The 25,732-nt window shown below is 43.9% G+C and overlaps 1 protein-coding gene across 7 annotated transcripts in view; it reads right to left on the bottom strand.

The window, feature by feature from the left end:
* Positions 1-24,886, bottom strand: part of nphs1 (NPHS1 adhesion molecule, nephrin) — a 47,846-nt gene extending 22,960 nt beyond the window's left edge. For 5 of the 7 annotated variants that reach the window (XM_079692143.1, XM_079692145.1, XM_079692144.1 and 2 more), the window contains exons 1-13: positions 24,758-24,886; positions 22,849-23,043; positions 15,819-15,941; positions 8,549-8,671; positions 7,772-7,853; positions 6,233-6,336; positions 4,362-4,483; positions 3,985-4,156; positions 2,428-2,585; positions 1,342-1,483; positions 791-915; positions 537-705; positions 114-243 (exon numbers count right to left, since the gene is read on the bottom strand). In XM_079692143.1, the coding sequence (XP_079548269.1) occupies positions 114-243; positions 537-705; positions 791-915; positions 1,342-1,483; positions 2,428-2,585; positions 3,985-4,156; positions 4,362-4,483; positions 6,233-6,336; positions 7,772-7,853; positions 8,549-8,671; positions 15,819-15,941; positions 22,849-23,041 (1,643 nt within the window). In that variant the 5' untranslated portion in view covers positions 23,042-23,043; positions 24,758-24,886. Of the gene's footprint in view, positions 1-113; positions 244-536; positions 706-790; positions 916-1,341; positions 1,484-2,427; positions 2,586-3,984; positions 4,157-4,361; positions 4,484-6,232; positions 6,337-7,771; positions 7,856-8,548; positions 8,672-15,818; positions 15,942-22,848; positions 23,044-24,757 lie in introns of those variants that run through there. The other 2 variants (XM_079692146.1, XM_079692147.1) reach the window with 2 other exon arrangements.
* Positions 24,887-25,732: the final 846 nt, after the last annotated feature.

The following is a 25,732-nucleotide window of genomic DNA, read 5'->3' on the forward strand; positions in this document are numbered from 1 at the left end:
GAGACGATAATTATTCTCTTAAATTAATACAAATTCCAGGGAAATTCAAAATGATGTGGCTGCATGAGGCCCACTGTCTGCTATGGGCCTTTCCACCAATGGCCTTGCCAAACCTGACTGTGTCCAAACTCCAGCGGATGATGGGCTGGGGGTTGCTGCTTCCAGACTGGCACTCCAGAGTTAGCATCTGTCCCTGACGTTGCACCTCCTGTTTGGTTGAGATCTTCATACTTACTGCCAGGACTGGAGCACCATAGAGTAAACAAAAGAGACACAATCTTAACTCACTGACAATTTCAAGATGAGAAGAGTACCAAATACTGGAAATCTGTGTGAAATGGTTTAAAATGAATCCATTCATCTGATATTGTTTTGTTTGTCTACCTTACTCGTAATGTAAAGCGTCTTTGGGTCTAGAAAAGCGCTATATAAATCCCATTTATTATTATTATTATTATATTTGGCTTTTCTCTCAGCTGAGTGAGACTGAAATAAAGCTCAGCATGTGTTAGTGTCAGAGCTCCAGTCTAACTCACAGTGAACCTTGAGCTTAGTCTGGGCAGAAATGGTCTTCTCTGCTTTATTTGTGGCATCACAGCGGAAGGTGGCTATGTTGTCACTTGGCGTCAGAACCAGGATTAGTTCTCGAGCCACACCCCGCTCAAAGGACGTCTGCCTCACTGCATCGTGGACTGCCCTTCCATTCTACAACAGGAAGGGAGGAAATTACACAGGGAAGAGTGTGTACTTCAGACTTACGCTCCAATACACACATACAGTACACACTCACCTTGAACCAAGTCAGAGTCGCAGTGGGATTGCCTCCAATGGAGAAGCAGACGAGACGGACCGTGGTGCCTGAACGAAGAGGGACATCTGGAGGGGGGGTATCGAGCCATACATTTTGAGGGGGATCTGATATAGAAAGAAACAAAAATATGTCCTTTAGTAGAATCTTTTGAGCAAATTGACATACGTGTTTATTTTGAACAGTCCAGTAGCTTCAGTTAGAGACCATCGCTCAAGGCCAGTTAAATAGAATATTTTCGATTTGAAAATGGGAACAGAAAACACTTCCATCAACACAAATGTGAAAAGACAGTCCTTAAAAAAACAATTGCACATTCTGTGTTGAGAATTAAATTAGTGAGAGCAATTTCTTTCCTTTTTTTGCATTTCTTGACATTCAGAGCTCTAATTGAAATCTAGCCCTCCTGAACTATGATGGATGTGCATTTGATAACATGTTAAAAGTAGTACAAAATAAAATGTAATTCTCCTCGCATAAGTATTTTACGCTAGTTAATTCTACAACAATAGAAGAATAGAAAGCTTACTGACAGTAGACATTGAGTATGTCGAACTGGGTCTTGGAGAAGTGTGTTCCCCTGTTGAAAGCCTCACAGGTGAGTTTCAGTCCGTCGTCCTCCCGGGAGACCCTGTGGGTCATGTTAGACATGGCTGTCATCCCACCATTGTCTCCCTGCAGACATAATGCACATATGACAGTTCAGTCAGGGGACAGACAGCCTTGGTTTCAGGGGCATTCTCAGTCTTAGGAGAGAGGGAGAAAGAAATCAGTGAGAATAACAACCCACATTGGTTTGTCTTTGCGAATACAAATGTCAAATTAGCGGCTGTAATGACTGATGTTGTGCATGGTCTTTGATAAATAGCATATTCATCAGACTCTTCTGCTTTGCACGCTGTTTTAAATTGAGCAAAGCATAATTTCGCACCTGCCTGATAGTGGTCATGCCTGTGCAGCACATCTGGTTATTAAAGCCATTATTGTGGTGATTACTGTAAAAGCCCCAGTCAGAAAGACTAACAAAGACACTGGACAGGAGCGTCAGTCTTCATTAACCTCACACTGTTTCAAATGCATTAAAGCTCACACACAGCACACTGAGTGCCTTGTGTAAGATCAAATGAAAATGCTGCTGCCAGATGAATAAAGAGCTTGTTTAATAACGCTCATCTTCCGTGTCAGCTTTTATTCACTTTGATCTTATTAACATACACAAAAGAGGATAGGAGCAGCAGAATACTCTTCTGAGAACCACCTGCTGATTCATTTGCAGTATAGGTCTATTCAGACACACTGTTCATGGTCATAGCGTTTCCTTTCATCTAAAAGGTTCACAGGTCACATTTTAGAGGATTCTTTTTTAATTCAATGGGAGGCTTTTTAAACGTTTTTTCTATTACCTTCAAGGCACATTTAAGGGGGCAAGGCGTTTGCCCTTTATCTTTGAAGGCTTGTGTTCACCAAAAAGACACAATAACATACCTTACTGCAGTATTCGCTTTAAAACAACAAAAATGATCATTCATTTAAAACCCATTGTCACTATACACTATCTCTTGCCAACATAATTGTCTCTAATTGCTTAGACTGCAACCTTGTGTGCTGTGTAGTCCCACCTCTTCCATAACTTCTCCGGATGTGTTGAGCTCCTTGTAGCCCAGCCACCAGCGGATCTCGACAGGTGGATTACTGGAGGTGGCGTAGCAGCCCATATTTATGTCCTGCCCCTCGATGGCCGTGAACGACCCCAAAAGTGTCACCTCTGCAGGCTCAACTGTTGTACACGCACACACAGACAGGAAGGCATACAAAAACAAGTTGGTAAAAATATCGCCCATGAAATAGTACATTCAACAGCTACCTTTTCTGATCCCAGTGGCAGCGCACCTATTTTGGGATATGAAACATAGAGCTGCATCAAGGGTGAGAAGGAAAATCACTTTGAGTGGCAACTTGTTTTCTCAGGAGGTTTTCACTGTGGTTTTTAAAGTCTGCTTCGTTTTAACCACAGGGGGAGACGAGGGTACAATAGCTGCAGGCAAAGCGATGCAGCTGCATAAAGCCTTCCGGGGAATACAAAGACTGGGGACTGAGCTGGCAGACATGGCAGACATGGGGAAGGAGGGGTCATGTATGTAAATCTTAATACTTATTTGTGTCTTTCCCACATGAGACATAGACCGGGACGCCTGTGTGAATGCCACACACAAAGAATGTTGGAATTAAGCAGGAGCCGTGAGGTAAAAGAGGCATATTCATATTACACCAGTGAGACGTACTCTGTGCCCTCCAGCCTCTGCCAGTGCCTACAGCGCAGTCAGGCAGTCAGCAGCTCATTTTCAACATCCATGAATGGATGACTGTGAGGCATGGCACCGGGGTCTGTTGGGGGCTTTGTTATGAAAGGAGGGGCAGTGGAATAACTTCAGCCACCCTTACATAGAATAAGCAGGAGATTTCTGCATGGACCGTTTCTAATTCAAAGCATATTTACATAAAATAGGTGCATCAATCACATTTAAAGCCCGGACTTACATACAGTAGTCTGGCTGTGTAGTGGTAATCAGGCTATTGTTAGACTCAATGCACTAAGGCTGCTGAATATTAATTCTGTATTTGTTTTATTGTTGCTGAAACAAACATTTTAAATTCAAAGAGAAATGTATAATCTATTAAACATGGGCGTTACTATCGCACAAAGTGTAGGCTGTACTGCCTCAGGAATGTGCATTGAAGCAAATCAGCTAAATTATTGTAGCAGCTATGAAAGAGCGTGCTGTGATACTAATCTGAAGGCAGTGGGAAATATGGGCCGCAGCCATAATAACCATTAGTTTCATTAATGATATTAGCATTAGAATTTATGCTGGGACAGCAATATAATTGTTTTTTGAGGTAAGACTCTTATTATATTGCTCAGCCTTTTGTCCATATCCTAAATAATCCATTGCTGCTCGCCTTGCCAGCGCTTTGAATGTGTGTGGGTGTGTGTGTGTGTGTGTGTGTGTGTGTGTGTGTGTGTGTGTGTGTGTGTGTGTGTGTGTGTGTGTGTGTGTGTGTGTGTGTGTGTGTGTGTGTGTGTGTGTGTGTGTGTGTGTGTGTGTGTGTGTGTGTGTGTGTGTGTGTGTGTGTGTGTGTGTGTGTGTACTGTAATAAGCATTACTTTCACTCACAGAGCACAGTGATTTTGTGGCTAACAGAAAGAGGTGACGAAGACACCATATTGACGCTTTCACAGCACAACACTGCCTGGTTGTCTGTTGGATGGATTTTCATGAAGAGGATACTGCTGGACTTCCGCGCCACAACGTCCTCTTCCCACGTTGTTAAGAGAACTTCTTCATTCTGAAACACAGACACCAAAAAAAAAAAAAAAGGCAACATCAAGAATATATTTCGAAATTTAGCACAGTCCCATATGGCGTACTAAATAAAGTACAGAAGCTTCTAACAAAAGGATGCTTACACTGCAAGTTGAATAAAAAAGCTAATGTTGCCAGTGTGACAGTATGTTCCAGAGCCTGCTTAACAGATGGTGCTGAAGATTTACCTTGGTCCATTGGAGAGTGGCTAGGGGGTTTCCACCATGAGACACACACTCCAACACGAGCGTTCTTCCCTCTTTGACTTCCTCTCTCTCTAGACCCAAAATAACTGGAGGCTGAGGTGGGTCTGCCAGGAAATGAGAGACAAAAATAATTTGGCCTTTACAAAGGGGACTTACATAAATGGCGGTGGAAAGCAGAAGAAAAAGAGGGTGAGAGATGAGAAAGAATGTAGTCGCTTGGCAGAACGGGGATGGAATGACCATCAAGAGAATAACATAAAAAAGAAACTGCACTGCGATGAGAACACTCTTGGCAATTGAGTAGGGAGCATCCGTATTTGTTGAGACAGGGCCAATAAATTGGGCACAATCAACATGACTGTGGGATAAGAGGTCCAGATCTGATGAAAGCATTAAGTATTAAGGGAGCAGTGAGCTGGATCCAGTCCATAAAGTAACATAACAGATGTTCAAACAGTAATAAGGCAACGTGAAATATGAATAAATTAGAGCCCTCTTGAATAAAATATAGGCAGTAAATAGGAGAGGACGGGCCTTTGTTATTGCTGCAATCAGTTTCAGAGAGCAGGCTGCGGACCCTGGGCCAGTGTGACAAATTGCCACCTTGCTAACAATCTGGCTGGCTGAAAATGGCCACCGCGCTGGCTTTGATGGGCTGGCATGCTGAGTAAGACTGCAGCGGTGGTCCCGAGTTCTGCAACATTAGCACCGTGCCTATGTTGTTTAATACAGAGCAGGAGACGGAGAGGCGGGAGGACTGCTCACGGTTATTGGTGGTTGTTGAACCAGCAGCAGCTGTTTCTAATGTGGAAGAGTATAGATAGAGACAACATTAAGTTTTCTAGTCAGCCTGTGGATAATACGGCAGCTGAGCTAGTGAGCGCTCACTGCTAAAGGTGTCAGCAGCCCTGCTCTACTTTAATCAACAACATGATTTAGGCAAGGAGAAGCAGGTGGGAAAACTCTCGGTCCTAAACAATCAATTACTTCAACTGATCAACAGAGTAGAAAATACTAAACCAACTGTAGTAACCATTAGCTGCCATGTCACACGGTTTGTGTGTTCAGCAACAATGGTTTTCATTGTTGCCTCTACAAATAAGAGGAACAAGAAATGCCAAATGCAATGAGTGCCAGAGACAGCATATGTGTCAACTCACCTTTGTGTGCTGCAGTAACAATTGTTATTATATAATGTCACGCGGTTTGTGATAATAGCATAAAGGAAAAAAGCAACAGAAACGGCCTCCCCTCCTGCCTCAGTGGATTCTAAATGTAATTTAAGCTGATGAGCACAAAAGTTTGCTAGGTTAGTTTTGTAAGATTCATTATCATTAACTGTGGTGGCCTCAGCATCCCATATTAGTTCATATTACTTTATTATTTAAATTGCAGGTCCTGAGGTCTCACTGATATAATCCCTCTCAGTTGGTCTCGTAAATAGTTTATGGGTTTCAGTTGGAAATAAGGGTGTAGATCATTTTAAGAACACTGAATAAAACAGTAAATATAAATTGAATCATGGCACCACTGTGGACTAAGCGGTTTTACAGTAAGAAAACCAGAGACCTGCTTCTTTGTTCATATTCATCTCAGCCCACCAGGGGCAGCCGTGTGAACTGGAGGCAGTCACACTCACGTTGCCTTGAAGTAGGTTTGAGTTTGCCTTAAGGCGAATGCTTCTCCTTGGACCGCTAACACAGACTGATTGCACAAGGATGGTTACCCTTGGGCCTCCCCAAGGTTGTGTTCCTGTGTGGTTGACTGTGTTTGTACACGAGGGCTTGTTTTTTTGTTTTTTTTAAAGAAAAGGGGTGTTTACTGTCAGTTTAAAGACAGGTTGAGACACTCACAGTGCACCTTCATGGTCATTGTGGTCTCCACAGGCCGGAAGAGGGCGGGGTTCTGTGCATGACATGCCAGCTGCCTCCCGTTGTCAGAGCTCACAGCAGTGACCCTTTCGGAGGAAACAGAAACACAGACAAAATGAGAAGGTGAAAAGACTTGAGAAGAGTTAACATTGAGCCAGATGAAGTTTTAAAGTAGTCAAATGACAAAAACACTGATGTTGACATACTTTTAAAAGTGAAAGTACTGCAGTTGATCCTATTCGGTAAAAGTATAGAAGTTTTATCAGTAAGTAAAATGTGCTCTAAAATATCAAAGTATAAGTACTTGTTCCATAGTAAAATGCCTCATATGACATGTGATATTTTTTCTAAATGTCTTTTTTAGATAGTTAAAACTGGTGCATCAATGTGCATTTGCAATATGCTGTTAGCTGGTGGAGTTGGAGATCTTTTTCACTAGCCTCTCTTTACAGCTGGGTAGTTTAGTCCAAGGGGCAGCCAATCTAGGAGTCACAAAACAAGTCTGAGGGGCTGTGAGATGGTTCATTGGGCAGGATCGAAGAAAAATAACTTCTGGTGTGTAGGCATGTCTTTGACTTTTTCGCTAGTCTTACTTTTTTTGCTGAAACATTGGATGGATCTAAACCATCTAAGGAGAAAAGAGGGAACATTTCACTTTTTTTGAACTAATAAAAGCCAAAGAAAGTTGAAACGAAACATAAAGCCAAAACTATGCACCAAACCAAAAAGGGTTTAGAACCGTTTTCACAATGTGTTTTTGCCTTATATTTGTTTCCCATTGAATTTATTTAATTCAAACTCATAAATATAACTATCAGATAGTGTAGTGAAGTAATTATTGCTACTATTTGCCTCTGAAATGTAGTTAAAAGTAATATATGGCCAAAAACGGCAATACTTCATACAGGCTCTTCCAATTACTTCTTGAGTGAATTTACTTTGCACTGCTGTGTGGATTGAAAAATGCCCTTTGTAAGATCCCTTCAACGCAGTGGTTTTATTTTGAGCCTAGTTTACTCTCTCAGTTCATGTCTTCTATTTCAAATTACAGCAGAATGTGGGCTGTAACGATCACACATGGCCCGCTGCTGCGAACGCTCAGTGTGAATATGAGGAAGGGGCATCAATATTGCTTAAGACCTCGGCTGCTGAACAACGCTGCAGCTCCTCAGTCCCAATGTTATCTCAGGATATGACAAGAGGTTATTATCTTTGACACAGAGGAGACAAGCAGGATTAAAGTAATCTATGGGCCTGTTTAATGTAAAGGCACCTGGCGAACCTGCGAGGATCGGATCGGTCTCGCTGCCGGAATGTAATTTCGTGCATTTCACAAAGCTAATTTAATCGCACAGTGCCAAGTAACAGTTCGCTGTGTGTAGACATCCATTGTGCTCGCTAAAACAGAGGGAGAGAATAAGAGCCGGGTGAAAACATGGAGAAGGAGAAAACAAAGACAGACTTGGGGAGATTGAGAATGTAAGTGAGGAGAATGAGTTTGGCACGCGGGGGAACACATACGTTACTTCGGCATGCGTGTTCAGGAGCTTATCCTTTGAGCCAGACGTGGTGAAAGACTGTGCACCTGTCAGCTCCACACCATCTAAGAGACACAATGGGGGGAAGGAACAGAAAAAGGGAGAGTGTAAATGTGTTCATGTGAAACAGAAACATCAGTGTTATTCTCGTGTGGAATCGTAAATACTGAGATATGATGGACATGTGTATTTCTGCGTGTGCAACAATATATGTGTCTGTTTCAGTAAACATTACCCCTGTCTCTACATATTTTGAAATCGAAATCATACAGCGGTATAATAAGACCAAAACATTTGTATGTTTTATGGAAAAAATAGGGATGTACATTTTGACATCGACAAATAATGTATATATGTTAGAACTACAGCACTACCCTGAGACTAATCGACACCAAGGAAGAAAAATAGAACATCACTCCCCCTCCGCTTCAGCAATATACAGTATAATAGGTGTGACGGGCGAGCAAGAGGCAAAGATAGAAAATGGAAAAATTGCTGTTGTTCTTTTGAGCAACTACAAAACTTGTGACACATTCTCTGTACATGCAATCGTAAAGACAGTAGAAATTGGAAATTCAAATTTGAGGCTATTTCTTCCCACACGGTCTGCTACTTTCAACACTGCTATTCAAAGACTATGAAATAAGAGATCTTTACTGGTCTCATATCTTACAGTATCTTCTTATTTAAATATTCAGGTTGCAACCTATAGTTCTAACCTGTCAAACTCAACGTTTCTGTCACATTTGTGGCGACTCACCTTTATAGAGTGTGATATCAGCCATGGGTTTTGCGTCAGGGGCGATACAGGTGACCGTGTACTTGGACCCTGCCACCCAGGGGGTTGCCATGTCCACCATAAGGTACGGCTTGGAGGGAGGAACTGGATGAGAGAAACAACAGCTCAAGTTTTATATTTATTCAACCATTTTTCTAATATCTATCAGGCTAATCTCTGGTTAGAGGAAGCAGACGCTGTCACAGATGGATATTGGCCTATGCAATGATATAATAATAATAAGCGCTGGCAACATTTGGAAATGACTGGAATGTCATGCTGTCAGCTTTTGAGTGATTCACTACAGCGAGGTTTGATGTTCTGTTGTGTTAGAATACAAATTGTGGACAAAAAGAGAATACAGAGATGAAATGGTGATGAAACCGATCCAGTGCTAATCTATCATAGCAAACACCAAACACTCCTCTTCTCAGATCACCCCCGAGCTAAATATGTGCTTTCTGGACTGATCAAAGCAGTATTCACTTCTCTACTGTTCTACTCTAAAACCCTTTTATCCAACCATAAATAGGAATTCCAGGAAGGGAAAAAAAACAGCTTTTAACACAAGGGACTGGAAATAGTTTGGCAGTAAATTGAGAAATCTGTCACCAACTAACAATCAAAGAGATTTCTGCAGATCTTTGAAGTACTCTTTACCAAGACTATCAGTTCAATCATGCACAAGATACAGGAACCTGATTATCTATTGTGCCAGCTTTAGGTGAGCCTGTATAATTACATACTATGGGTACTGTCAAGATAGCTTGTCTTTCATCAGAGATCAAGTGCAAAGGCTGACGTCAGAGATTGAACTGGGAGCTCAAAATGCAGGATAGGTAAACATGTGTGAGAGAGACATGAAAGCCTCTGGCCGAAGAGTAAAGAGGTATGGCCAGAATGAAAAGTGAGTGTAAGATCAGCTGCAGAGGAGAGCAGGAGCACGAGGATACCTGCTGCTGAATTCTGGGATAAATCCACTGCTAATGTGCGGGTAAACAGATGGAGCACAAACAACCACATCAGCAAGCCATTCTGCTCATCTTCATCTTTTGTCACATACAATCAATTCCTGTCCACTAGGAGGAGCTGTTGCTGTGTGCAGGGCCGTCCATTGGCTCCAGTCTGCTATTGAGACAGATGAGATGTGGCTGCAGCTCCAAACTGATTTAAAAGAAGCAATTGAATCTGTGTGGACTGTGATGGGTTACCCAGAGCACTGCAGAGGCGCGCGCTGCAATAATGAGATGCATTTGTTTGTTTTCCCCTCCTCTTCCCTGAGAAGATGACTGGGCCATGCATCTATTGACAGCCCCTGCACTCTCAATCTACTCAGGCCCGCACGATTCAACATAGCGCATCACTTGTTGTGCTCCAGGAGTGTCTGGCAGCATAACAAATCCTAAAATAAGAATAATGATATGTTCACAAATGAGGCAGGCAGGTATTTCATTTTTTTCTTCGCTCGCTCCTGCTGGTCCTCTTATATCTCATTCACTCCATCATCCTCTCTCTAGCATCCGGAGCCCACCCCCCTCTCCCCACGCTATCCTTCTTGACCACTGCAGTTAAACTGCAGGAGTGCGGGGGAAGGTGTGTTCCAGCTTGCACTGGGAATAAAAGGCTGCCATCCATCACATCAAACAATGTGACCCAATCAGCTCAGTCAGGATGAACATTTGTACAAATGTAATAGCACATGTGGACAACAACAACAACAACACACACTCTATTCAATTTACTGGACATGCACTCAGAGCAGAAACAGACAGCATACAAGCTGTTCTCAGAATTAACTCTTTCTGCCCCGTTCTTTTCTAATTGCCTTTCGGCTTTGTTATTTTGTCTCCCTGTCTCTCCCTATCTCTCTGCTTTCTAGTCCTATCTCTCTTATTAAGGTACTTATATGAACAATAATAGATAGGTACGCAAAGACTTGCTTCTGCCGTTCAGACGAGAAACAGTGAGCCGCGAAATTCGATTCATTAAACAAATACAGACGGATGGATGGATAAGGCAGATAAGAAGCAGATTAGTAGACACACATCAATATGCATATCCACCTATCTTTCTCTCTCATTCACATACAGATGCACACACACACACACACACACACACACACACACACACACACACACACACACACACACACACACACACACACACACACACACACACACACACACACACACACACACACACACACACACACACACACACACACACACACACACAGACAGACACACACACAGACAGACAGACAGACAGACAGACAGACACACACACAGACAGACAGACACACAGACACAGACACACACAGCTCCTTTGCATAAAAACACCCTAAAATAAACTCAAGTCTACAGTTCATGTAGATTTGCATTCACGAACCCACTGACAAAGATGAGCATGTGTGCAGACAAGCAACAGGGGCCAGAGTGTGTGTGAACAGTAACATGTGATACCAAGCTGATTCTGTAGAGAAATGATTGGAAGAGGCCCAGAGGATAAACCAGTCTCTAAAAGGCTTATTATGCTGAATTAAGAAAAATAATGGAGACTGAAGATTACACAAACACAACTTATTGGTTTTATCTCTGCATGACACAGATTGGCTAAAGGCAACACTTCCATGTAAAAGGATAGATTTGTGTATACACCAACACATGGTTTCTCACACAGATATGCACACGTTGTAGGTCTCAGGTGTGTGATCTCTGGCTATAAAAGCCTCTGAAACAGTGCTTTTTTTTCAGTGTTCCCTTCCTCGCCGTCTCCCGTCTGTTCTGGGGAGAAGTAGAGCAGCAGCCGTCACGCCACTCCTCCTGAACCAATACTGCTCTCTCTTAGCCTTTGCTCTTGGTCCATTAAAAAAAAAACCCATGACCATTTACCAAAAATAATTCACACATTCAAGAATAGCAAGTATCCCTTTTTTAATTGATTAAAAAGAGTTCAAATCAAACGAGAGAGACAAAACAGTTGAGTTGTCCTTTTAGTGTCTCATTTGACCATTTAGCAGGACCTCCTTTGCTAATTGTCTGTTACCATAATAGGCACACCGTAACACCACTGTATAACACACCATCGCCTGATGGGGTTACATCTTGGGTAACTGTCAGAACTTTCCATGAACGAAGATGAATAAAGTCACTATGTTCTGCGTTGCGTGTGCCCCCATTTATAAGTTGTTCCATTATTCATAACAGGGAATCGTGAAATGAAGGCTCATTATATACTCTTCAAGTGCTAAACTCATTAGCTACCGCAAAAACCTCACCATAGCCCTCGTTCCTAAAATGTCCTCTAACCTCCAACCAACAATGATAATAAGCTTACACACATGGGCAAACATGCGCATAAACACGAAAGCGCTCACACACACACCTCTGTAAGGCCCAACTATGGCAACAGAATGAGTAACGCAGTCTAAAACCAGAAGACATCAAATAACTATTTTGAACATTTGCAGGAGGCATCTGTACAGGCTGGCAATGCAGAGACGGAGAGAGTTGTTCATTAATAGGATTAAATGCTAAGGCTAATGGTGTAAACCGAGACACAGGATGTGTCAGGTATGTGACAGGCACGGTGCAGGGTAAGTTTTAGAAGAGGAGTGGGTTACGGCGGAGGGGGTAGAGGTTGTTATTGTCATGGATTACTCACTGCCACTTGATCTGCCTATTGCGGTAATCCCCTATCTAAGCTCTACAGGAAGGCAAAAACACACAGGAGTTATGTTGCACCAATGGAAATGTCTTGAAAACATCTCTTTGTAAGCTCATGGATGGGGCTTATTGACATTTTTACCCCCGTCCATGATATTCACTGCCTGTGGTGATTCATCTTGAATTAGCCAGTCATGATAGCATTCCCTCTGACCCAAAAATCCAATTATACGACCAACAATTTCTGTTCTGTTTTCACATTCCTCCCCTCTCCCCCACTGTATCTCCTCATAAAGAGTTTATAGTGTTTTGATTTGATGCAGGGCTTGATGGGATATGGCCATGGTTGGCTGGCCAGGGGTGTGGGGCCTTGGGAGCTGTAGTTCTGTGATGGAGAAGTCTGTGGGGAACTCATCAGAAACAGTGCTCTTCAAAGGAATGCAGTTTCCAGTCCCAGATCAGCACTAAGAGGAGATTGAATTCATCAGCTCATTATCAAGCCCCAGATTAGTCACGTACTTTGAATCAGTTGAGTTGGTGGGGTGGAACAAATGACCCTTTAGGACAGGGGTGGGGAACCTCCGGCCTCCGGGCCGTATGCGGACCGCGAGGCCATTTGGTACGGCCCTCGAGGCAATGTATAAACACACGCAAAACAACGAAAACAATTAAAGAAATCTAGACCGCAAAATAATTAAACAAGCGAGTGCCACGGTCAGGGTCCTTGAACACAACACGAGTCTAACGTGTCATCACGTGGTATATGTCTCGTCTGACAGGAGAGTAGTGCTGACGGAGAGCACCAAAACCACGCTCCGCCCCTTCAAAAATGGCAGTACGGAGCCTTACACATGCCGCAGTTTTTGCGTGGCTGTGGCCGTTTCTCAATCTCGAGGAAACTGGCTTCCAAGCCAATATTTCAAGGATGCTACCCCATCGAGTGCCGCCGAAGGGCTGTTCCAATCTCCTGCATACTTGGAATTCCACCGAGGCCGCGTCCTTGGTTTGGGGCTAATTTCAAGGCTGCAGATGGGTAGACTTTGCGTCCTTAAAATCCCCACAATGCTTTGCGCACGGACCAATTTCCCTAAATCTGTGGCGGAAAATGTAAGGCGGGGCCTCTCCTATGACGCACACCTGCACACTTGCTAGCCTGTTCCACTGTTCGTTTTCCGAATGCCAGGAAGGATTCTTGCCTAGCTTCTGAAGCAAGTGACTCGGAAGACATGTGCTACCAAGAAAGCATCCTCGCGATTGAGAAACGGCCTCTGTCTTTAGTTGTAAGCCCAGTGGCGATCTGTTCATCTGTCATACTGATCATACAGGCAATAACTTTGTTGTTAATAGCATCTGGTTAGCTAGCTATGCTAACGAATATAAGAAGGTTTTTCTACAACCAGTGAGGTAAAGGCACATCTTTATATGATCATCAGTTATAAAAAAATAAGAGAATAAAGTAAACAGGTATAAAATACTATACGACAGTAAAAGAAAGTTGTTATTAATTAACCAAGAATACAGTTTAAAAGGGAAGTGATTTGTAAAATATCCATAAAGAAAAAGAAAATCTGCTTACAGTTCTGTTTCATATGGGTGTTGAGATGTATCCATAGATCTCTTAATGTTGCCCTCAAAGTGCACCAGATTGATGCTTTTAACTTCAACATTTAAAAAAAATCTTCCCGGGGGAACATCCCCCGGACCCCCCTAGAGGAGGTTAGGTCCCCCCCCACTTAAATCATGTTCACATGGATAGGAAACTAAATACATTTGCACACATCTTGTGTCCATATCTTTCTGTTTTGGTGGTCATGCCAAAACCGTGCATGTGCATGCATACGCGAGTCATGGTAAGATATCTGGATTAAGAGGTTGCTTTTTCTTTGCACAGCATGAAAGAAAGGCCAAATGAATGGGCTGTGATTTTAGTATTTTTAAGCAGAGGTCAATAATTTGTACGGCCCTCGGAGGATGTTGAAAAATTGAAATGGGCCTTGAGAGGAAAAAGGTTCCCCACCCCTGCTTTAGGACCAAGGCTGCAGAGTGCTTTTTAAGGTTTTTTTTTTTTTTTCGTCTCACTCTTCGCCCTTTGCAAGAGTACAGCTGTTACTGTCTATCTTAAAAAAGTCAACAGCTGGAAAGTGTTCCCAAGACACTGAACAAAAACACCAGCTGACATTCAGATCTGAGCATGTCAGGCACACGGTGGCAGTAGGTTTCAGTCATGGTAAATATGAGTACCAGTGATCCCTGATGCAACACGAAACATAATTCCCACACATTTTGACCTTTACGACATAGCCTAAGGCAATCTTGTTGACTTTGTGTATGTGGGCGCATATGCAATAGGCAATTCAGAGGTAATAACTGTGGGAGTCAAGCCTGCTGTGGCTGCAGGTGTAGGCCTGCTGTAGGACATGAGACTGCTGCAGTGTAGAGCAGAACGTAGCCATTCAAAGGAGACGTCTGCGCTCTATGCCTCTTCGTATCCCACACCACCCGCCATCCCTCCCACCGGCCCATTGATGTCAGAAAAACCTGCTTTCTTCCCAGAGGAGAGTGAGGCTGCTATAATCGCAACGGCCACCCCCCCCCCCCCCCCGACCCCTTCCAAAAAAAAAAACCTCTCCATGGTCACCAAAGAGAAAGCCGGAAAGCAAGGGAGAGGGGGAGAAATTGTGCAGAATGGGGAGGGGTAGGGGGGGGGGGGTGTAAGCAAATGAACTGCGCCTGGAGAAGAAAGGTTCTTTTAGAGTCCTTTCCTTGCCACATATGGGCTTGCTCCCACAAGTAAGACTGATAGGGAGAGAGAGATACCGGGTGGTTTTAAAGTTGACAACAGGTGGTCTAATATAGTCGCACAATTACATCTATTCCAGTGCATGTCTGAGTAGGAACTTTTCAATCACTTCTGATATAATGTATTCCTGTGAAAGGGAGAGACATGGATCGCCCAGAGGCTTGCCAGGGAATCCAGGCTGTGCTAACACTCAGTGTAGCTGCTCGTTAAAGCCAAAGACCTACTGGAACATGTGGGAAAGGCATGATGCATGTTAAAGAAATAAATAGTCTGAAAAGTTATGAAAATTGTATACTTTCTACATGGTTCATACATGCTTCAAAAACAGTGCATGAAGGCAACCGCCGAGTTCTACTGTACCATGGACACTTTAAATGTAGTCTCCAAATTCAAGTGTGTGCTGCTGTAAATGCATAATCTTAAACAAATTCAAACTTTTTATCAATAGAAATGAATATGTAACGGCCCTTTATATGCTGATTAGCGGTCAGGAGGTTGTGTGTGTAAGTGGAGTATTGAGAATGCTCACTGTGCCTCAATACATACAACATTTTGTTACATGTTTTCCTGACATACAGGGATCAAGCACACTCTGGCAGACAATTATCCAGATCAATGAGTGATGATGCAGCGCAAAGAGCACGTGAGATTTTCGTGAAGTTGTCATTTTCCCTTTGCGAATTAGTGAGTGTGTAAGTTATTTTAATCATAAATAACAATACTTTCCCAGGTACAATTTCATAAGCCCTCACATCCCCTCTGTTCACACTTCCATGGTTGTGCTCACTTAACATGAAGATCCATGCTGTGCTGGAAATGATAGCTTGACTGCTATCAGATCGGCCCGCTTGACATTCATATGAAGCTTCATCTTCCAGCAAGGTCTTCTCAATCTGCAGATGATGCTGTCCTGAAGAGGAGAGGGAGAGATCGACGAGACACATTATGTTATGATAAGTATGTTGTCACTAAAAGCATGTCAATAATAACAGAAAATAAACGCTTGTTTGGTTTTCTTCTCGACTCCCCACTGAATATAGCACTCACTGTTCAGCGTTGTTGCATGTGTATCGATAAATGCCTCCTGCAGGCTTTATTTCTTCTGTGATTTCAGAGAGTCTGAATTATAGGCAATTTTCAACATGGGAAATGGGAAAATTAACAATAAAAGCAATTTGTACAATGACAGTCTCGCTTTTCAATTCAATGCGGTAATATCCTCTACTGCTGACGCGCGAGTATTTTATTTGATTATAAATAGACTATTTTCATATTTCTGTAAAATGGAAACATCTCACTTGCTGAGAACCCCCCGCTGCAGGCACTTCCATTGACATGCAAGAGGTTGTCTGTACTCATAGCCGAGGCATTTTGTTTATAATGACTTTCCAGCATGGTAAACGAAATTAAATTCAAGATTCACAACGCCAACCGAATAAACCGTCTATTAATTGATGCCAGGCAGAGTCCTTCTCTCGGTATTTCTCTTCTGATAGTCTGACATGCCAAAATGACTTGATTTGTTTGATGCGTTGCCATAACCTCTGGGGATTAGATGATGTTCAGTGTTGGTTTTTCAGCTCGTGATTCTCTGGCTCGCTGCCTTCTAATATGTACAAAATAGTATCTTGGTTTGACAACCACCCTGGCCAAAAAATGCATGTGTCAAGTAAGCTGGCAAGATAATTAACACCAACCAGAAGCAATTTTCACATCTAAGTTATCATTGAGTGCAGAGAGAGACATTGAAGTTATTAATCATATTCCTCTTTCCTAGAATTACTCACAAATAGTGCAATCAAGTTGTACAGAGTGTGTATTTATGGTAGTGGAGATGGCGGATGGCTGCTTCCCGATTTGCTTATTTGTCCATTATTCTGTATTTATTTTTACTTCACAATTTTGGGATACAGTAAATCTACATAGCCATTACGTCAGCAGCAGTGTACATTCTCTCCTCTGCCAATCTGCATTTTTGTATTGGTGGTAAAGCTGGCAACACGTATTCTTACATAATTCAGAGAGGCCAGTCCCAATGGAAAAAGTGTAAAATGTTGATCTTGATGCGGAGTCTTTAAGGCAGCCGGGAATACTTTGGGTGTTTCTCAATCTCGAGTAAAGCTGCTGCAGAGCCACTATTTCAAGCATACTACATCATCGAGTGCCGCCGAAGTACTGTTCCAATCTCCAGCATACTTGGAAATCTACCGAGCCCGGCGTACTTCGTTAGGAGAAATGTCGAGGCTGCACATGTGTAGACTCCGCGGTCTTAAAATCCCCACAATGCTTTGCGCACGGACCAATTTCCCCAAATCTGTGGCGGAAAATAGAAAAAATGACTGCAATTGCAATTACTATTGCAACAACACATCATCAGTAGAGAGTAGCCTCTCTGAAGAACCAGCACCTTACCGTGGTAGAGAGGTTTGTGTGCCCTGATGAACCTGGGGGCTGTGTTGTCTGGAACCTTGTGTTCCTGGTAGGGTCTCCCATGGCAAATTGGTCTCAGGCAAGGGGCCAGACTAAGATTGGTTCAAAAGACCTCATGAAAGACGACACACGAAGTGAGGATACCCGGCCCGGAGGAAGCCCGGGGTCCCCTTCTGGAGCCAGGCCCAGAAGGAGGACTCGTCGGCGAGCGTCTGGTGGCCGGGCTTGCCACGGAGCCCGGCCGGGCACAGCCCGAAAAGGCAACGTGGGCAACACCTCCGCTTCTCCGTCCCGCGGGCCCACCACCTACGGGAAACAGCAATGGGGTCGGGTGCGCTGCCAGAAGGGTGGCAGTGAAGGCAGAGGGTCTCGACGGACCAGACCCGGGCGACAGAAGCTGGCTTTGGGGACGTGGAACGTCACCTCTCTGGGGGGGAAGGAGTCGGAGCTTGTGCGGGAGGTGGAGCGTTACCAGTTGGATCTGGTTGGGCTCACCTCTACGCACAGCGTCGGCTCTGGAACCTTACTTCTGGATAGGGGTTGGACTCTATTCTTCTCCGGAGTTGCTCAAGGTGTGAGGCGCCGGGCGGGTGTGGGGATACTCACAAGTCCCCGGTTGGGTGCTTCGTTGTTGGAGTCTACCCCAGTGGACGAGAGGGTTGCCTCCCTACGCCTGCGGGTTATGGGGGGGAAAACTCTGACTGTTGTGTGTGCTTATGCACCCAACAGCAGTTCAGAGTATACGGCCTTCTTGGAGACCCTGGAAAGAGTCCTGTATGGGGCTCCTGAAGGGGACTCTTTAATCTTGCTGGGAGACTTCAACGCACATGTGGGCAATGATGGAGACACTTGGAGGGGAGTGATTGGGAGGAACGGCCCCCCTGATCTGAACCGGAGTGGTGGTTTGTTACTGGACTTCTGTGCTAGTCATGGATTGGCCATAACAAACACCATGTTCGAACATAAGGATGCTCATAAGTGTACGTGGTACCAGAGCACCCTAGGCAGAAGGTCCATGATCGATTTGGTTATCGTATCATCGGACCTGAGGCCGTATGTTTTGGACACTCGGGTAAAGAGAGGGGCGGAGTTGTCAACTGATCACCATCTGGTGGTGAGTTGGGTCGAGTGGCGGGGGAAGCCTTTGGATAGACCTGGTAAGCCCAAACGTGTAGTTCGGGTGAACTGGGAACGTCTGGAGGAGGCCCAAGTTCAGGAGGCCTTCAACTCACACCTCCGGCGGAGCTTTTCGGGCATTCCTGTGGAGGTTGGGGACATTGAACCAGAGTGGTCGGTGTTCAAAGCCTCTATTGCCGAAGCCGCGGCGGGGAGCTGTGGTCTCAAGGTCCTAGGTGCCTCAAGGGGCGGTAACCCTCGAACCTCCTGGTGGACACCGGTGGTCAGGGAAGCCGTCCGACTGAAGAAGGAGGCCTTCAGGGATTTGTTATCCCGGGGGACTCCCGAGGCAGTTGCAAGGTACCGACAGGCCCGAAGGGCAGCAGCCTCAGCCGTGGCCGAGGCAAAGCAGCGGGTGTGGGAGAAGTTCGGAGAAGACATGGAAAAAGACTTTCGGGCGGCACCAAAGTTGTTCTGGAAAACTGTCCGACACCTCAGGAGGGGGAAGCAGGGAACCATCCAAGCTGTGTACAGTAAGGATGGGACGTTGTTGACCTCAACTGATGGAGTGTTAGGGCGTTGGAAGGAGCACTTTGAGGAACTCCTGAACCCGACAACTCCGCCCTCTATGTTAGAGGCAGAGCTGGAGTATGAAGGGGGATCGACACCAATCTCCCGGGGGGAGGTCACTGAGGTCGTCAAACAACTTCACAGTGGCAAAGCCCCGGGGGTGGATGAGATCCGCCCAGAAATGCTGAAGGCTCTGGGTGTTGAGGGACTGTCATGGTTGACACGTCTCATCAACGTTGCGTGGAAGTCGGAAACAGTACCGAAGGAGTGGCAGACCGGAGTGGTGGTTCCCCTTTTCAAAAAGGGGGATCAGAGGGTGTGTGCCAATTACCGAGGCATCACACTACTCAGCCTCCCCGGGAAAGTTTACTCTAAGGTACTCGAAAGGAGGGTCAGGCCGATTGTCGAACCTCAGATTGAGGAGGAACAATGCGGATTCCGTCCTGGTCGTGGAACGACGGATCAGCTTTTTACTCTCGCAAGGATCCTGGAGGGTGCCTGGGAGTATGCTTATCCAGTCTACATGTGTTTTGTAGACTTGGAGAAGGCATATGACCGGGTTCCAAGGGAGTCACTGTGGGAGGTGCTGCGGGAGTATGGGGTGAGGGGGTCTCTACTCAGGGCCATCCAATCTCTGTACTCCCAAAGCGAGAGCTGTGTCCGGGTCCTCGGCAGTAAGTCGGACCCATTTCAGGTGAGGGTTGGCCTCCGCCAGGGCTGCGCTTTGTCACCAATCCTGTTTGTAATATACATGGATCGGATTTCGAGGCGTAGTCGTGGGGGAGGGGGTCTGCAGTTCGGTGGACTAAGGATTGCACCACTGCTTTTTGCAGATGATGTGGTTCTGATGGCTTCATCGGTCTGCGACCTTCAGCACTCACTGGATCGGTTCGCAACCGAGTGTGAAGCGGCTGGGATGAGGATCAGCACCTCCAAATCTGAGGCCATGGTTCTCAGCAGGAAACCGATGGACTGTCCACTCCAAGTAGGGAATGAGTCCTTACCCCAAGTGAAGGAGTTCAAGTATCTCGGGGTCTTGTTCTCGAGTGAGGGAACAATGGAGCGTGAGATGGGTCGGAGAATCGGAGCAGCGGGAGCGGTACTGCAGTCTCTTTACCGCACCGTTGTGACGAAAAGGGAGCTGAGCCAAAAGGCAAAGCTCTCTGTCTACCGGGCCATTTTCGTTCCTACCCTCACCTATGGTCATGAAGGATGGGTCATGACCGAAAGAACGAGATCGCGGGTACAAGCGGCCGAGATGGGTTTTCTCCGCAGGGTGGCTGGTGTCTCCCTTAGGGATAAGGTGAGAAGTTCGGTCATCCGGGAGGGACTCGGAGTTGAACCGCTCCTCCTTCGCGTCGAAAGGAGCCAGTTGAGGTGGTTCGGGCACCTAGTTAGGATGCCACCTGGGCGCCTCCCTATGGAGGTGTTCCAGGCACGTCCAGCTGGGAAGAGACCAAGGGGTAGACCTAGAACCAGATGGAGGGATTATATCTCTTCTCTGGCCTGGGAGCGCCTTGGGATCCCCCAGTCAGAGCTGGTTGATGTGGCCAGGGAAAAGAAAGTTTGGGGCTCTCTGCTGGAACTGCTACCTCCGCGACCCGACCACGGATAAGCGGGAGAAGATGGATGGATGGATGGATGTGGCGGAAAATGTAAGGCGGGGCCTCTCATATGACGCACACCTGCACACTTGCTAGCCTGTTCCACTCTTTGTTTTCCGAATGCTAGGAAGTATTCTTGCCTCGCTTCTGAAGCAAGATACTTGGCAGACACGTGCTACCAAGCAAGCGTACTCGCGATTGAGAAACACCCACAGTCTCACTTACTTTTTTTTGTAGTTTGAAAATCAGGCAGTTTCTTACAGAAAGTAACAGCCTCGATTTTACAGGGTCATTCATCCTTTCAGAAAGTGAATATGTTGTTGTCCTTAGTGGTACAAGCTGATTAAATATAAAGTATGCACTTCATATTCTTAAACAAGAATGTATTAAAATGCGACAAAATTAACGAAACCTATTTCTATTATGTATGTAAGTAGTATGACCTACTTGTTATAGAATGTTTGTTTGTTTTCTAAAACATTCTAGTGTTGCCAACATGCCACAGACTCTGAATATTGATGTGTGACTTTGGTGTTTTCACTTTATAAATGCTTAATATTAGTTAGCTGATATTAGAGGAGAAAAAGGTGCTCTTAGGGTAAATGCGATGACATGTGGACAAAAGAGTTCATTCATAATTACATTTGACCTGATTCATTGATTTGCTCGACCAGTATATAGTGCCTTGAAGCTGTTGTATCTGTTGTTCTTTGTGTTGGTCTTTGCAGTGCACAACATTGCGCACAGATTCATGAAATCCTACTGTAGATCTAGCCTCGTGTTTATACACATTTACATCATTGCTTTCTCTTGTTGAAACTAAGGGTGCTACTTAAACTGTAAGTATATGTTGAAATCAATGCTGGCCTCTTCTGTTTTTGTAAATGTGTCATTTCAGGCTTTTTAAGCATCTATAAACATCCCTGATGGGGACAATCAGCAAAGACTGGTGGAGTATCAAGTGCAGTCAAGTGCCATCTTAACGATTTTGCTCTTTCCATGCAGTGTAAAGTGATTGCATACATCCGTTTGCAGGTTTTGTTTCTGCTAAAAATGTATCTGCGTTGATGGGTTGTTTATTCATGAGTGTATGTTTGAGTGTTTGACAGCTTGTGTGTGTTTGTGTTCCTTATGTGCATGTGTATCTTTTTTAATGTAGTTGTATGTCAGGTAAAAAGAGGCAAAGAATTTGTTTTCCTGTACCTCCTGTAATGCTTACCGTAATTTGCTCACTGACGACTAATCAGCTGACAGACATAATTTAAGTATTTTATGTGTCTGTTTTTATGTTAACTATAGGGGTTAATAAATATAGACAATGCGTGGTTTGGCATGCAGTGTCTATGTGTCGCTGGCGGTCTCCGATACTGAGCAACAGTGAAGTGCGGCTTGTTGCGGGCTGATCAGGAACAGATGCTCTTCTCTTACTCTGGATTGCTGTCTAATTGGCTATTACTTTTTATAGACTGTGTTGCAGATTCTGCAACACACTTTATTCCCTGCCACATTTCACTGATTTGCTGACACTATCGCTTTAATATTTTTTTCTGTCTTCACTTGTGAATGACAGTGAGGGGGAAGTGTGAGAGGCTGTTGACAATCTCATCACCTCCTCACTCCCAGATGCTACCAGTATAGAGAGCCAGTGTGGCATAAGGTTCCATAATGTCTGTGTTGCTTTATTACAGCACTTTGAAGCCATAGCAACAACATCATCCCATTTACTTTTAGAGTAGCCAACACCAAGCTGCACTGCCTCCTGAGCTGACAGCAGCACTTCACAATTAAAACTATTTGAACTATACTGTATATCACAATAACAAAGCAGTACCCTGGATAAATCTAATACTGACAGCAACAGTCTTTCTGTAGCAAACCATCATTTCATTTATTATTTCCACATCTGAAATTATGTTAAGGCACACAATTTGTCTTGACCGTCGCAAACGTCATTCAACCATTGGCAATTTAAGATGACTAGTTCTGTTTTGTTTTTTTTATTCGTGTTTTTATTACACAAGTTCATTTATTTAGCTTGGACGGGTCCATCAAATCCCAATAGGCCATATAGCTTATTCTGTGAGTCTCCCTGTTTACCTCTCTTGAGGTTTCCAATCATGCTGTAGCGCTCAAAGCCTGGCAGCCTTCTCTGTGGTCCCAGGAGGAGGCCATCTTTCACCCACTGCACAGTCCCTGAGGCCCGCAGCACCTCACACCTCAACACAGCTGTGGCTCCCATCCGCACAGTGAGGTTCCTGGGCTCAGTCCTGAAGGCCTGCTGGGCATGCATGCCTGGAGACATAAAAAGGGAAGAGGGGGAAAGGACTTAGAGTGGAATGTTAAAGGAGGGAAGGGATATGATGGGATTTAATGTAAAAAGGGGGAGAAGAACAAAGGCCAGTGAGTATTTTTGAGGAGTGTTATGGAGGATGTAAAAGACGTGGAGGGAGCATGCCATAAACATACACCACAGGGAAGCAGTCTTGCAGTCTTTTGTCTGAGAAGGCCCCCCATTGTGTCTGGTCACATTATTCATGCTGGCATATGTTTTATTGATGGGAAACTGCAGTGATACGGTCCTGAAAATGAGTCAATAAAGTAATTACTGCGAATTAAATCCCCCTTCAGCCATGCAGATAGGGTATTGGGAGAAGGGAATAAGCATGGGGTATCAGAGACCTTGTTCACCTGCGGTTTTTCTTTAATGTCGATGTCCCACCAGCTAATTCCTCTTGGGAAGAGTAATGATTATCACTTTAATCCCCCTTGTTTGTCATAGGTGGGGTTCGCCATCCTTCAGCCAGGCTCTTAGGCGACATTCCTTGGTGCATTGGATTTAAGTCAGGAAGTTAACCTTAAAACAGGCAGTCCATGAACTTCTAACAATGGGGCTAGGATTATTATACATAGAGTTTATGAATAAATTCAGTTTAAGGAGCCAAACGCAACTGAAAACTCCAATTAATGGCAAATATCTGAGTGTGAATCTCATTTAAACAGTGCCCCAGAGAGAAGGCAGCTTGATTCCGCTAGGCTGTTTGAATCTTGACCTTCATTGAGGCAATGACCAAGTTGTTTGTGAAGTGCATGCTCTGTTGCGTCTGACAACATGAGTGAGAGGCAGAGCTCTCAGATCAAGGCTGAACCAGTCACCTCACGTCAAATATGAAGGGCAAAATTGGCCATTACAGAGGATGCATACCAACAACCAAACACAGGAGAACATTTGCATACAGTTTACATAAATGAATACTCAACAACAATCTACAGTCGCTTCAGAAATATTAATAAGCTAGTGTATTATTATGAAATATAACAATACTAAGTACAGTATCAAAATGTAGTTATAGGAACCCTCATGAGAGCATGTTACTTTTTACATTAAGAAATAGGCCCAATTTACCTCTTACAAGATATTTGTATGAGCCCTAGATCGAAACCTTGCTCATTGTATTACATTCAAGGGTTTTGCTACTTATATTTTAACCTAGAGTACTTAGGAGTGTAAAACAGAACATTGGAAATAACAATGTGGGACATGTTATCTGTACCATTTACCCAGGTTGCTTGTTCTATTTGAAAAATGGTAGAAAGAGGGGGAGGCTTTTTAGTGAGAATAAGTGTAGTTGTTGCTAGCTTGATGTTTAAGTTGACTATAATGCTACATATAGTTTCATAAAAACGTATATTTAACCGTATATTACCTCTGTATAGTTGTTTAACAGAATAAGAGTAAACCAAGAGCTAATGAACATAAGGTTTATGTTTACCTGAAATAAAACGTATGCTAATATCACACACTAGCTGCCATGAGCTAATTTACTGTGAGTTAGCTTATGGTTAGCTTATGGTTGCTATAGTGTGCGCTAATGTTACACAGCCTGTGTTAATGGTATTACAGATTACTGGCACTGCACTGCTTGAGCTACCCTCACCCTACATTTTATTAAATCAAAGATTCAAATTGTAATGTTTTTCACAAAAATAAAACAAGGTAATACCTCACCATGTTTGTTGTTTCCTGATAGTTGTCCCACTCTACCACTCTCTCCCTTACCTCTCAGCCAGTCTAATGATGATGTCTATGTCTTCAAACCACCGGAGTCAGTTGTAATGAAGGGGAATTCAAAGATCCATTATCATCAATTGGCCATTATTCTGCGTTTTAGACTTGTGAGTGACCACAGTGTTTCAGTATTATATTTTAGGGGAATTTCTGATAAAGGGGGTAATTCTCTGTGAGTGTGTGAGTGTGTCAGTGTGGCGGCGGCGGCGGCGGTCACCTCTCAAATTCAGTATTGGACCCATTGTTGATAAAGAAATATTGAATAACTACAAACAGACATTACAAATGTGCACAGTTGTTCACATTAAGTGTCTCAGTAAGCAGGTGTGCACAATATTATCTGGGTACTGAAACTTTGGTAGCTAAACGCAACGCAGTCATCATTAATTGATATTATTAATTACAGCTGGGCTTTAATTATCTGATCTTTCAAAATGTCTGCAATAGAATATTTATTTAAGCTCTCTATTTAAGAGTGGATAGCTATGCATTACATTTCTTAACCCTGATTTCTTAAATAATTTTCACCATAGTTTGTAAGAGACAAGTATATTCTTTCCAGACAATATTTCACGACCTCTTCAGCAACAGCATATACCTCACATTCCTGAATTCACATTGTCTGAAAGGTGTCTGACCTGCTAATATGTGTTTAAGGATAAAATAGATAATTATATTATATTGGCAGATATCGTAGGGGTATGTTTGGTCCATGAACTTTTATTAATCAGCATGGAAACTGAGGGAATACTGTGCAAATAATACCAGTAGCAGAAGTTAAGTGTTTTATTTATTTTCTCTAAAAATAAATTGAAGCTGGAGGTGAGATTAAGATGAACATTCCAAGTGTATATAAAAAAAATGCTAAAGATGACATTCACAACACCATACTGCTCACATTGGACAGATTTACAT

This window comes from Notothenia rossii, assembly GCF_949606895.1.
Source record: "Notothenia rossii genome assembly, chromosome: 7".
In the NCBI taxonomy this organism is placed as follows: Eukaryota; Metazoa; Chordata; class Actinopteri; order Perciformes; family Nototheniidae; genus Notothenia; species Notothenia rossii.